Raw genomic sequence first — 11486 nt, 5'->3', positions numbered from 1 at the left:
GGGCTGCGGGCGGCCCGCGGCGGCGCGCGCGCTGCGGATGGCGCTGCTGCCGCGGCGCTTCCTCTGCTTCGTGCTGGGTGAGTGCGGGGCGGCCGCGGCGGGGCTGCCGAGGGGGAGCAATGAGAGCAGGGCCGGGGGCAGCGCGCCGGGAAACCCTCAAACGTCGCGGGTTGAGCGTGCTGCGGTGCCGCCTGCCCCTGCCCCGCGCGTGCCCTGCTGAGCGTAACCCGTGTGAACTGAGCGCTGCCCGCCCCGCGCCCCAGCGCTGCCCTGGCGCTCCCCGCGGAGCCGAGAGCACGGCGGAGGGCTTCGCCCCTCTTTGCGCGAGTCTCTCGCTCCCAGGACACAGTGAAGAAGAAATGCTTCCCTGGTTTTTGGCTGGTTCAGCTTCCAAAATCGCTTTGGAAGTGCTCCGCTTGCACAGTTATTTCCATTTATTGCCCCTTGCTGTGGTCCCTGATGTTTGGGGTTTTCGGGTGCAACAAGTGCAACTTGTGCTCTTGTAACATAGCTGCCTGAATGCACGCAGCAAAAAGCCCCAATCCTGCACTGGATACTCGGGATAGGAGGTGAATTTACTTAAGATTGCCTAAATCTTACAAGGGAAACCACTTATCATTATTGTAACACTGATCCTACCTGAAACCAAAGCACTTGTTGAGGAAACTCAGACTTCTTTTCTTTCTCCTCCTGACAGGGCTCCCATGCCCTCTCTGTGCTCTCAACCCTGGTAAATAATGTATTGAGCCTCACTGTGCATAGTGGTTCTCTGTGCAACATAATCAACTATTTACTGTTCCTCAGCTTGGGACTGGTCACAGGGCAGCTCAAGACAGCACAGTTGGAGCGTGTTCTCTGTGTCGGTGTAGGGAATGCTCCGCATAGCCCACAAAACAGTGACTAGTCCCATCCAGAAACCTACGGAGCAGGGAGTGCTCGAGGGGGCAAATGTTAGTGCCAGGAACAAGCAAAGGCTGGTTGTGTCGCGTCCCTCTCTAGAGTGCTTTGCTCGGCCCTTTGCACTTGCTTGCTTTGCACACAGACTGGAAATCCGTGTCTGACAGTGTCCTGCCCGGACGCAGGCAGAGAGGTGGCAGCCTCTGTGTTTCTCGTGCAAGTGGATCAAATTAAATATTGTAATGATCTGCTTAAAATAAATAAATAAATAATGAGTTGTGCCAGGAATGATTTGAGTTGTTTAACAAGAGCCTAATCGCTCAAATCCTCTGGCCTCTCATTCTTTCTTACCTTCCAAGGAGACCTTAGACCTTCCAAGGAGACCTTAGGATGGGTGTATGTGGTTGTGGGCTGCTTTTCCGGGCTGCGAGCGGAGCGTTTGAGTTGTGCATTGCCCAGGATTATGTCGCCGATGAGGACGGCCTTGCTGCTTGCGGCCAGCAGCTCTCCACCCTGGGTGCCCTGCCGCAGAGCGAGGGGCTGCAGTGCCCTGAGCGCAGCCAAACCTGCCCCAAAGCTGCCCCTAGAGCAGCGCTGCCTGTGCCAGCCTTTGCAGCATCCCACGCCACTTCTCCGGACTGGGACAGGATGCTGCGAGCAGCGCGCTGCAGCCGGGAGCGCGTGTGCTTGCAGCCCTGAGCGCGCCTGCTCCTGACCCTGCCTCCCTCCTCACCTGCCCCGCTTTCCCCGTGCTCCGGGCTCTCCCATCCCCGGGAATGAGGGGGTGGGAAGGGCAGCGCTGCGCGGCTGGGCTGCCGCAGAGCGAGAGCGCGGGGCGGCAGCACGGCGCAGCGCGGGAAGGCTCCCTCTGCGCCAGCAGCTCGCCCCGATGGGTGGCGGTGAGTTGTGGCGTGCAGTAGCACTGCGTCCTCTTTTCTGTGCTTGTGGTTTTGGGTTGGGTGGTTTTTTTCTTTTTTCTTTTCTTTCTTTTTTTTTTTTTTTTTTAGCACATTCTGCACTGTTAGGAAAACCAGCCTGTTTGCTTTGTTCTGCTCTAAAACCTCATGCATGGAGGTGGCCGCCTTCATTTTGCCTCGCAAGTAACAACCGAGAGAGCCCAGAAGTCAAGGTGGCGTCGCAGATATTGAGGTGTCTGGTGCCTTTCTGTTTTTCTTTTCTTTTTTGATGCATTCAGAGAGTGAAGCAGGATGAAAAGGGCTCTGCAAGAGGCTGTGCCAGCTTGAGGCTGGAAGGAGCTCGGCCGTGGCAGGCGAGCCCGGAGCGGCCCTGCTGCGCACAAGGTCCCAGCACTTCCTTCAAAGCATCTCCTGGCGATAGTGTCCCACGTGCTTCAGATCCCTTGGGAAAGGCAGCATTCAAGGGAGCGTCTTTCCAACACAGCCCCACTTGCTGTAGAAGTGGTTTGGGGAAGCTGCCCATCCCTACTTTGATGCTACTGCAAGAATGGATTCCTAGATGGCACTGAAAATACCATTGGGAAAGCAAATTTAATGCTGCTGGTCTTTTTTGTGCCTGCATTGGGTCAGGCCCCTCTGTCCCAAGCCAACTTTCAAGCATTCTCCATGTGTCCAGCAGGAGCCTTTGCAGGATGGAGCCTGTGACCATAAGCTGCTGAGTCGGTTATCTCAAAGCCAGAAGTTGCCTCCTAAAGCCACGTGCAGGCTGGGCTGCAACACAGGGACACCCTGACTCCCCCATCAGCCTCAGGCTCGGGGCTCCTGTCCTGGCAGCATCCGCTCGGCCTCCTTTCTATCCAAAAAATCCCCTTGGAGCTGCCTGAGCTCAGAGCGACTTTGCAGCCGAGGGCTGGGCGAGCGGCGGCGACGAGAAACCGGCTGTCCCAAAGCAGTGCACACCAGGGAAAGCCGCGTCCTGGGCCGAGCAAATCCCTGGGAGCTGAATCCGGGCTTTTCCCAGCGCTTCCACTGCCGTTCCCTGCAGAGGCCAGTGGGCAGCAATGACATGCCCTGATTCCTAGGCAGTTTCGGTGGGAGAAGGGGCAGGTTGGACACGTGGGGCTGGTGCTTGCGGTCGCATTGGGGGAGATGCTGCTCCATGCACGCACCTTTGCTTTCACTTCCTCTCTTTCCACATGCATGGAACGGCCCGCTGTGCTAGTCTGTTCCCTTTGGCTTGGAGCAACTGCTTTCTTAGGAAAGAGGACCGTATCATACCAGCAGTCATGAATAACATCAGGAAAACCTCAGCATTGCATCAATTCCCCACTCTCCCACGTTGCATTTTCACAGGCCATGGAAAATGGTGGGTTTGTTAGAAGAATAAATCTTACCACTACATGTGCCCTCTTGTTGCGGAGCTGAAACTGCAGGTGCTGCTGTGTGCAGCCTCCACTCGGGAACTCCGAAGTGACAGGAAGGGGGATCGATTTGAAAAGCTCGGAGTCTCCCAAGTGGCTTAAATCGCCTTAACCGTACATATAAACCTCGCCACTTTGAAACCCAACGCGCAGGGCTTTGCGAGCGCTATCTATATCGCCGGGCATCCGCTCCGCGCATCCGGGCCGCGGGAAGGAGCGGCCTCAAATCCCTCAGCAGGGCATGGGTAAGTAAGCGCCTTCCCTGTCTGTAGCCAAACACGCTGGGATTTCCTCAGGTGCCTCCTTGCATTCCCAGGTGAAGGTAATGGGAGAAGAAAAATGCTGAAGTAAGAGGATGGGGAGAGCGACGCTGCCCCCCAGCCTGGGCTGCTGCCCTTTCGGTGCGGCTCTCGTGGGCACCGGTGGCCCGTGGGTTGGCTGGGCGCGGGCTGCGGGATCCCGTGCGGAACCTGCTCGCCTTTGGGGATTTGAATTGCGCCCATTAACTCGGAAACGCTGTTGAATTAAACAGCCCTTAAGTACCGCTCGTGTAATCTCGTGTTCGTAATGGCCCTGGTGAGAGCGCCTAATGAAAAGAGAAGTATGGGGCGCTGCGATGAAAGCAGAGCCCTCGCGGTCCTAGTGATGCCCTTGGCCTGTTTCCTGTCTTTGGAAGGCCAGGGATCAATCCTGGCTCGCTGGTGAATTGAGTGAGAGCTCTGAAGGCCAAACACGTCGGTTCTGTGTGATTGCTAGGCACCAGTGAGCTCCTTCTGCCTCCACCGCTGGCTGCAAAGCCTCGCTCTGCTGAGACTCATGCATTTCATGGATATTTTGCCCCCCGTAGCTTAAAAGCCATTTTTTTTCCCAACCCTTCCTGTCCCCAGCATGCAGAAATAGAAAAGCATTTGATCCCATGTGGAGGGAAGATGCTGTAAAATAAAAAGGACTCAGGAAAGAGGAGCATTTAGAGCTGCATGGAGAGTACACGGGCCTGTTGGCACTTGGGTACATGGCCAGCCATCTCTTTTTGCTTTTAAAGGCAAATAACCCCTTGAGTTTGCCAGGCAAATTCCTTCCAGTTTCTTGTGGCGAGAATCAAATGTAGGGTCGTGGTTGTAAAAACAGCTTTTTTTTTTACAGTCAGTCCAACAGAATCTTGCCTGGTTGGCACGCGGTGCTGCAGAGTACTGATGTGGGTGCTCTGTGTGTGTGTGGTGGCTTTAATCAGTAAATGCAGTAATGAAGCCACCTCCGGGGTTCCCTGCACTTCCACATGTGGAGCTTTGCAGAGTTCAGGGCGGAAGACGAGCTGCCTTCCAGGTAACGCCGTGCTGGGTGTGCCTGACGGGGGGAGAGCTGCTGCCTCTTTGCAATGCTCATTTGCAAGCAAAGAAAACCGATAAAAAGGACAATAAATTGTTCCCAGGCTGCCCACGCAGCTCACCATTAGATTTTCATCAGGAAAGAGCACACAAAGTATTTAGGCGAGTTCCTCTTCTCTGTGGCCTCTAATAAATTCCCTGGTGGGGCAATGCAGCCATTTATTCAGTTTCTCTCCTTACTGGATTTTATCTGCTTCTTTTGCTCCTTCTTGTTAGGCAGTCTGCCTATTTAAGGGAATAATGCTAGCCTTGGAGCCCCTTTCTTCTCTGGGAGGTGGTTAGATGAAGTGGTGCAGAGTCACCCGTAACTGAATATTCCCAGCTTACCGCAAGCCAGCCTCTGGAATTGGCGCTCATCTCCACACTGAGGCTTGGCACGTTTAACCTCAGTATGTGTTGCAAAACACAGGCCAGCAGGCCTTTTTTTTTTTTAAGATCATGCTGTGCATTAAAGACATAATTATTTTTCTCTCTGTTCATGCCATTTTTTTGCCTCTCCTTCTTTGCAGTCAGGCAGGGGTTGCTTTTCAGCTCGTCTCATTTTCTTAATTTATGTTTTCATTCAGCCCTGTCTCAGCAGCTCCCTTAATTTTGTTTGTTGGAAGAGAAACATTTGCCATCCTGCCTGCCCTGGATCGAGTCTAGAACCATTTGAACCCTATTCCTTAAAATATCCTGATCCGGCTGCTGCCAGGGCATGGGGGCACCTTGCAAATACACGTGGGAAACAGAGGCCTGGCAAAAAACTTGACCCAATTACTTGATACCATCGAGAGTTGCTGCCTGTTGCAGTAATTTGGGGGATTACTTCATCCCACAGCATTTCCACGTCTAAAAATCTCCCAACTCTTGAGAAAATTCATCACCTTCATGCATGGGAGAACTGGGCTTGCGTGTCCTTTCCATGAGGAGCCTAGATCCACCTTTAATCTGAAGTATGAAATTAGTGTAGAGAAGGGGATTCTGCGCATTGAGACCTGCTGCTGGAGCTGTTCTTTGCCATGAGTATTTTACACAAAGCGGGAAAAAAGCAGCTGTTTTGAGGGTTTTTCCCCCCAGCAAGGCAGGAGGGCCAGGTCTGGGTGAGGGCTGTGCTGGTGGGGAGCAGGACCAGGGGACGAGGGTGGTGGGGACAGTTTCTAGAAGGGGCAGGGGACGCCCACCTCAGCAAGGTGCCACCCACCTCTCCTTGCTGGACCTGCCCCTTCTGGTCTCAGTGTGTAGCAAACAGCAGCAGCCTCTTCCAGACAGTGACTGTGGTGGCCTCAGGCTGGGCCGGGGACGCTGCTCCCTGCCCTCGCCTTCTGCTGAGGACTCCGGGGGCTCTACCGAGCCCTGGGATTAGAGCCGTTCCCATGAGGAAGCTGTCGACTTGGCATTCAGGGGTCTAGAAAGCACAGGGTATGAGGTAAGATTAAAAAAATAATGGAATTACAAAGTCTAACGTGGAAGAGACGGAGGGAGCACAGAGGGGTCTTCCAGTAGTGCAAAAGCCCCGGCAGCCCCTGGAGCCTCCCCGGGCTTCCCGAGGGCTCCCTGCCTGCCCACAGCGGCGCCCGAGCTCGGGGCAGGCCGTGGGCAGGGAGAGGTATCCGGGCCCTGGCAAGGAGAGGCGGCAGAGGACTCGGGAGCTGCGCAAGGGCGGCCGTCATTAGCTGCTCCGCGCACAAAGCCCTGCTCATTAGGGACACGGCGAGCTCCCAGCTCCTTCCCCCAGCCTTGCCTTTTGCCAGGCAGGCGCGGAGGGTTTGGAAGGGCACGTCGAGCTTTGCAGCTGTAGCGCGGGGCTCCTCTCAGCACGCACCGGGGAGGAAAGCACGAAGCGAGGCTCGTGCCCCGCGTTGCGCTGGCCGGGAGGGACTGCAGCCCGAGGGGAGGAATCGGGGCGCCGTGCGGCTCGCTCCAGTCACCAGTGCTGGCTTTAGGTCTTCAGCTGGTAGCGTCTTCTGCTTCCAGGCCTCTCTCTTCTTTTCTTTTCATGAGCCTTTTGTTTCCATTTGACCTCCTGCTATTGCCTTTTACCCTACATAGGTCTCCATCCCCTGTGCTGTTTGTCCCCAGACATGTTCCTAAAGCATCACTGTGTTGCCTCTGGTGGGGCTTTTGCAGGGCTCAAGAAGCAAAGCCCTTTGGTAGGCTGGGCTTCGTGCCCGTGGGTGTCTGGATCCCGTCGCAAATGGGGCTTCGAGCATCGTTCCTCTAAGAAGTGCAGCAGCGGGGCGGCGTCCACAGGACGCTGCAGCAGCGCTGCTTTAGACCGCGCTTTCCCAGGAGCGGTTTGGGCTGCAAGGAGCTCCCTGAGCCCGGGTTTAGCGGTGCCATTAACGCAGCAGGACCTACACACGGAATCACAGCCGGAGCTGCTCAGCAGTTTAAAACCTGTTCACATTGGCTGCGTGGTTAATGGACATGGAAAGCACAAGCAGCGTTGTAGATGCACCCTGTAATCTCAGCCTGATGCTTCCTTTGCCTCCAACCTCGCCAGCTGTGAGGGCTCATAAGTGCTAAGCAAGGGCCCACCCACGCTCTGCCTTGAGCCTGTTTGGGCCTTTTTTGAGGGAATTTCCTGCGGAAGCTTTCGGCCGTTGGGGTGGCCGATGGGGAGGCTGGCTGGGCCTCCCTGCCGCTCCTGCAATGCGCGACTCCCAGCAGGAGCTGTTTCCCAAGTTTCCCAAGCACACGGGGCCTTTGAAAAACCTCTTGGTGCTTCACAGTAGGGAAGCAGGGGAGACGTGGGGGGAAACCTCCGTGCACGGAGCTCGCTGGGGAGCTTGGGCCGAGCTTTGTGTCCGCATCCATGCCATGCTTATGGGGCTGTCTCTTGAGGAGGAGGTGGGAAAACCCTTCCGTAACCAAGTCTGGGAACTGGAGGCAGGTAGGGCAAGAGTGGGCGGATGGATTTGCCTGGAAGTGCCTGGTTGTAAATACAGAAATACCTGGTTATAAATATATCCCAAGGGGTGCAACAGGGGAGGGAGAGGGCTGACCCCTTGCCTGGCCAGCCTGTTCCCCTTGCCTAGGCACCACGGGAGCGTCAGAAAGCAGGCGGATGTTTTATCTGTCTGTTTTCCATGTTAGTTGAGTCCTGGCTTTTGGTGGTTCTTGAGCTTCACTACATACTGCTTGTTCCTTGCTGGGCCTGCAGTGATTATCACTTTGCAATTATCCACAGTCTGTGGGGCTTTGATTAGACATTGAAGCTTTTAATTGAATGAAGAGCTGTTTTCTTCTGCTGTCTGCTCAGGTGTCTCCTCTTTTGGTGGATATTTTCCACCAGAAGGGTCCAGCTGTAGCTGGGGTGGTTGTCCCTGCACGCTCTGCACTTGTGCTCACATAGCTTCTTCCTTCGTCCAGGGTCCTTGAGGAGTGTCATGGGCACGAGGGAATCAAAACGCCCGGGGCTGGTGAATCAGGGCAAGCCAGTAGCCATGGGGCTGTGGTGCGAGAAGGTCCAGGGGGATTGAGGAGTGTGAAAGTCAAGGTGCTGCCTTGCCCGAGGCTGCTCTGGAGGGAGCTCGTGGGCAGATGTTGGCCCACTGCTTCATGAAGTGCCCGTGGGGCCCCGGGTTGAAATTCAGCAGTGGGAGAGCTGGGCTTGTTCTGCCAGACCCGTCCTCCTGAGGACCCAGCTCCCCGACGTGGATCCAGGTGGACCTGCAGCTTCCTGTCCCCAAGATACACGTGCAAATCGTAGCCTCCTCTGCAAAGCGCAGCTCTTCCAGTCACGCCGCCTCCATGCCCGGCTGAAGAGGTTTCCAATGGGATAACAACAGCCTCGAATACCCCGGGAGCTGAGCTCCGTGCCAGCAGCGGAGGCCTCCCCGGCAGGGCCCTTGCTCCATGGTGGCTCTGTCCCGGGCCGGCGCTGGTGGGAACCCGCCGAGTCCACAGGCACCGACTCCGCTCATGGGGGACCCGCCAGCGCCGCTGCCTATTTTGGGACTCGCTGCCCCCGGCGCTGCGTGATTCATGGCACAAATGTGTTATGGGCAGCAGCCAGAGGTCGAATAGCAGAGAAGCAGGACAGCAAAGCTTGAGAAAATATTGACACAGGCCGTCACGATGGCTGGGAACCTGGCTCTCCGCGCTGGCATTGACCTGTCCCCGTTCCCTGTGGGAGCCTGAAAGTGCCCATCTGTGCTCGGGCTCCGCGTTCCTCCCTGCCCTGCCATTCCCATGCGAGGGAATTCGGGCTAGTCATCCTGTCTGCTCCGGGCTGGGCAGGCCTAGTGACACACGCACTGTTTGCTTTCCCACTGGTTCCTATGGTTTGTTCTTCCAAAGAAGCGGGTGGAGAGCTGAGGAAGAGGAGGGTCCTGCCAGGTTGCTGCTGTGCTACTTAGAGAATGAGAACCAAGATCCTGGGGTTGCTCAGGGTGGAGGATTTCCCATAGGGAAAAGCTTATGCTCCAGTAAGAGGACCCCAAGAAGTACCAGGAAAAGAGAAAGAGGGGAGAGTGACATGAATTGTCAATGTGAAGAAATCTGAGCACTTTCTGATGGAGAACATCATTGCCACCAGTGTGTGAAGGTCTCTGGTCAGGACGAGGAGGAGATGTCCCTCAAATCACTTTCCAGAGCTGTAAGTGCAGAGCTCCTCATGCAAACTCAGACCACAAGGGTGCAAGGGACAAATGTCTAGTTTAATTTTTCCCAAATTCTTAGGACTGTGTCCCTGCTGGGATACGTGAGTGACTTCCATGTACTTTTTTGTGACTCATCCTCAGAAAGCGGAGCCCTGGTAGGTGTTTGCTGGGCCACTCCGCGACACCAGTCCCAGGGCAATTGGGAGGATCTAGGAGGCCTGGCAGAGCCTTTCATCCCATCAGTTCCCAGCAAGATGTTCTCTGGGAGAGGGCAAACTAAGGATCTGTAGGAAAGCACAGTCGCCAGGGTTTGTGCTCAAGGCTCAATCTTTGCCCGTGTCAGTGGCACAAAGTATGGAGGGTGACGTGTGGCTGCACGGGCTGGGGACTAAAAGAACCCCCTGGCCTTTGGGGGTGACGCTCCGCTCCATGTCAAGGCAACTCGGAGGGACAAGTCAGCGCTTCGGAAGTGGAGATCCCTCTGGATGGTGGCACAGGGCTCCCCAGGGGGAAGGGGAGCGCAGGGAGCAGGGCAGCCAGCCCACACTGGTGATAGGGAGCTCGTGCCCCTGCGGGCTCCAGGGAGACCGTGTCGGTGCTCCTCTCTCTGGCAGCTCCTCAGGGCCCTCCCGAAGGGGCCTGTGCCGGGCAGCACCGGGACTGGGGCCGGAAGGGACATCTAGAGATCATCCAGTCCAACCCCCTGCTCACGCAGGGTCACCCAGAGCACGGGGCACAGGGCTGCGTCCAGGCGGGTTCTGAAGATCTCCAAAGAAGGAGACTCCACACCCTTCCTGGGCAGCCTGTTCCAAGGCTCTGTCACCCTCACTGTCAAGAAGTCTTTCCTGAAGTTCCTGTGGAACTTTTGGTGCCTCAGCTTGTGACCGTTTCCTCTAGTCCCAGCGCTGGCCACCACTGCAAAGAGGCCGCCCCCCTCCTCCTCACTGCCTCCCTTGAGGTATTTATACACGCTGATCAGGCCCCCCCTCAGCCTCCTCTTCTCCAGGCTGAACAGACCCAGCTCCCTCAGCCTTTGCTCACAGGGCAGATGTTCCAGGCCTCTGATCATCCTGGTAGCCCTGCGCTGGACTCTCTCCAGCAGCTCCACATCCCTCTTGTCCTGGGGAGCCCAGAACTGGACGCAGTACTCCAGATGTGGCCTCACCAGGGCTGAGTAGAGGGGGATGATCACTTCCCTCGACCTGCTGGAGACGCTTTTCTTAACGCACCCCAGGATCCCGTTGGCCTTCTTGGCCACCAGGGCACACTGCTGCCTCATGGTCAACTTGTCATCCACCATGACACCCAGGTCCCTCTCTGCGGGGCTGCTCTCCAGCAGGTCCACCCCTAATCTGTACTGGTGTCCGGGGTTATTCCTCCCCAAGTGCAGCACCCTACACTTGCCCTTGTTGAACTTCATGACGTTTCTCTGCACCAGTTGTTTTCCAGCTGGCCGGTCTGCGTAGGGAGCGGGGCAGCTCTTCAGCTAACTTCTTTCTGCCATCTCATGCTCTCTTGCACTCTGTTTTTCCCTAAGTGGCTTTATCTTCCTCAATTTTGCTCTGTGCTTTGCATGTCTTGCTCTTCTCTGCCTGCCTCCATTTCCTCCTTTGCTCCCAGTTCCCCTTTCCTGGCTGCTTTAATATCCCTGTTGGTGCCTCCTTGTTGCGTGTCTTATTGCTGCTCTCCCTGGACGTGTGTTCCTCACCCCTTGCGTTTCATCATCCCTTGTCATCCTTCAGCTGATGGCCCCAGATCTGCAAGGCGGAAGGGAGAAGGTGCCTCCTGGCCTCAGTCACCCTGTGGTGCCAGGGCTGAGGTTTGAAGCCCAGACTTCAGGAAAACTCCTGCACTTTCCCTTCCCATTCCCTGCGCTTTGCTTAGTATCCAAAACTGTAACATTGAGGACCAGCACGTCTGCCCCAACAGGATCTTCTTACATGGGTGCTGTGAGATGACTCCGTGCATGATCTGAGTTGGGGAGAACTTGAAATTATGGTAAAATCTCAGAGTTAGTTCTGCAATGCTGAGGGCTTGGTGCTCACTGCCTCTCCTGAGTGTGTTTGGGGTTCATGTTTTCCACATGCGACGGCCCAAATCCTCCGTGACGCCCTTGGCTCCCAGCGGGGACGTCGGCACCCGGCGGCCGTGAGGGGCCGGAGCTGCCCCGCGCACGGAGCGGGGCGGCCGCGGACAACCCGCGCGCCCTCTTGCCCCCGCCCGGCCTCGCAGCCGCCCTCCTCGCGCTGAAATTACAAACCGGGCTCGTCCTCGGCGCCG

The 11486-nt window shown here is 56.3% G+C and overlaps 1 protein-coding gene across 1 annotated transcript in view; it reads left to right on the top strand.

Moving 5' to 3' along the window:
• The first annotated feature begins 29 nt into the window (after nucleotides 1-29).
• Nucleotides 30-11486, top strand: part of RAMP1 (receptor activity modifying protein 1) — a 17367-nt gene continuing 5910 nt past the window's right edge. The window contains exon 1 of the mRNA XM_026049251.1: nucleotides 30-77. Within this exon, the coding sequence (XP_025905036.1) occupies nucleotides 38-77 (40 nt within the window). The 5' untranslated portion in view covers nucleotides 30-37. The remainder of the gene's footprint in view (nucleotides 78-11486) is intronic.

The sequence above is a fragment of the Nothoprocta perdicaria genome, unplaced genomic scaffold (assembly GCF_003342845.1).
Source record: "Nothoprocta perdicaria isolate Ctin4 unplaced genomic scaffold, notPer1 scaffold_11, whole genome shotgun sequence".
Lineage (NCBI taxonomy): Eukaryota > Metazoa > Chordata > Aves > Tinamiformes > Tinamidae > Nothoprocta > Nothoprocta perdicaria.
This window is presented reverse-complemented; position numbering and strand designations above follow the sequence as displayed.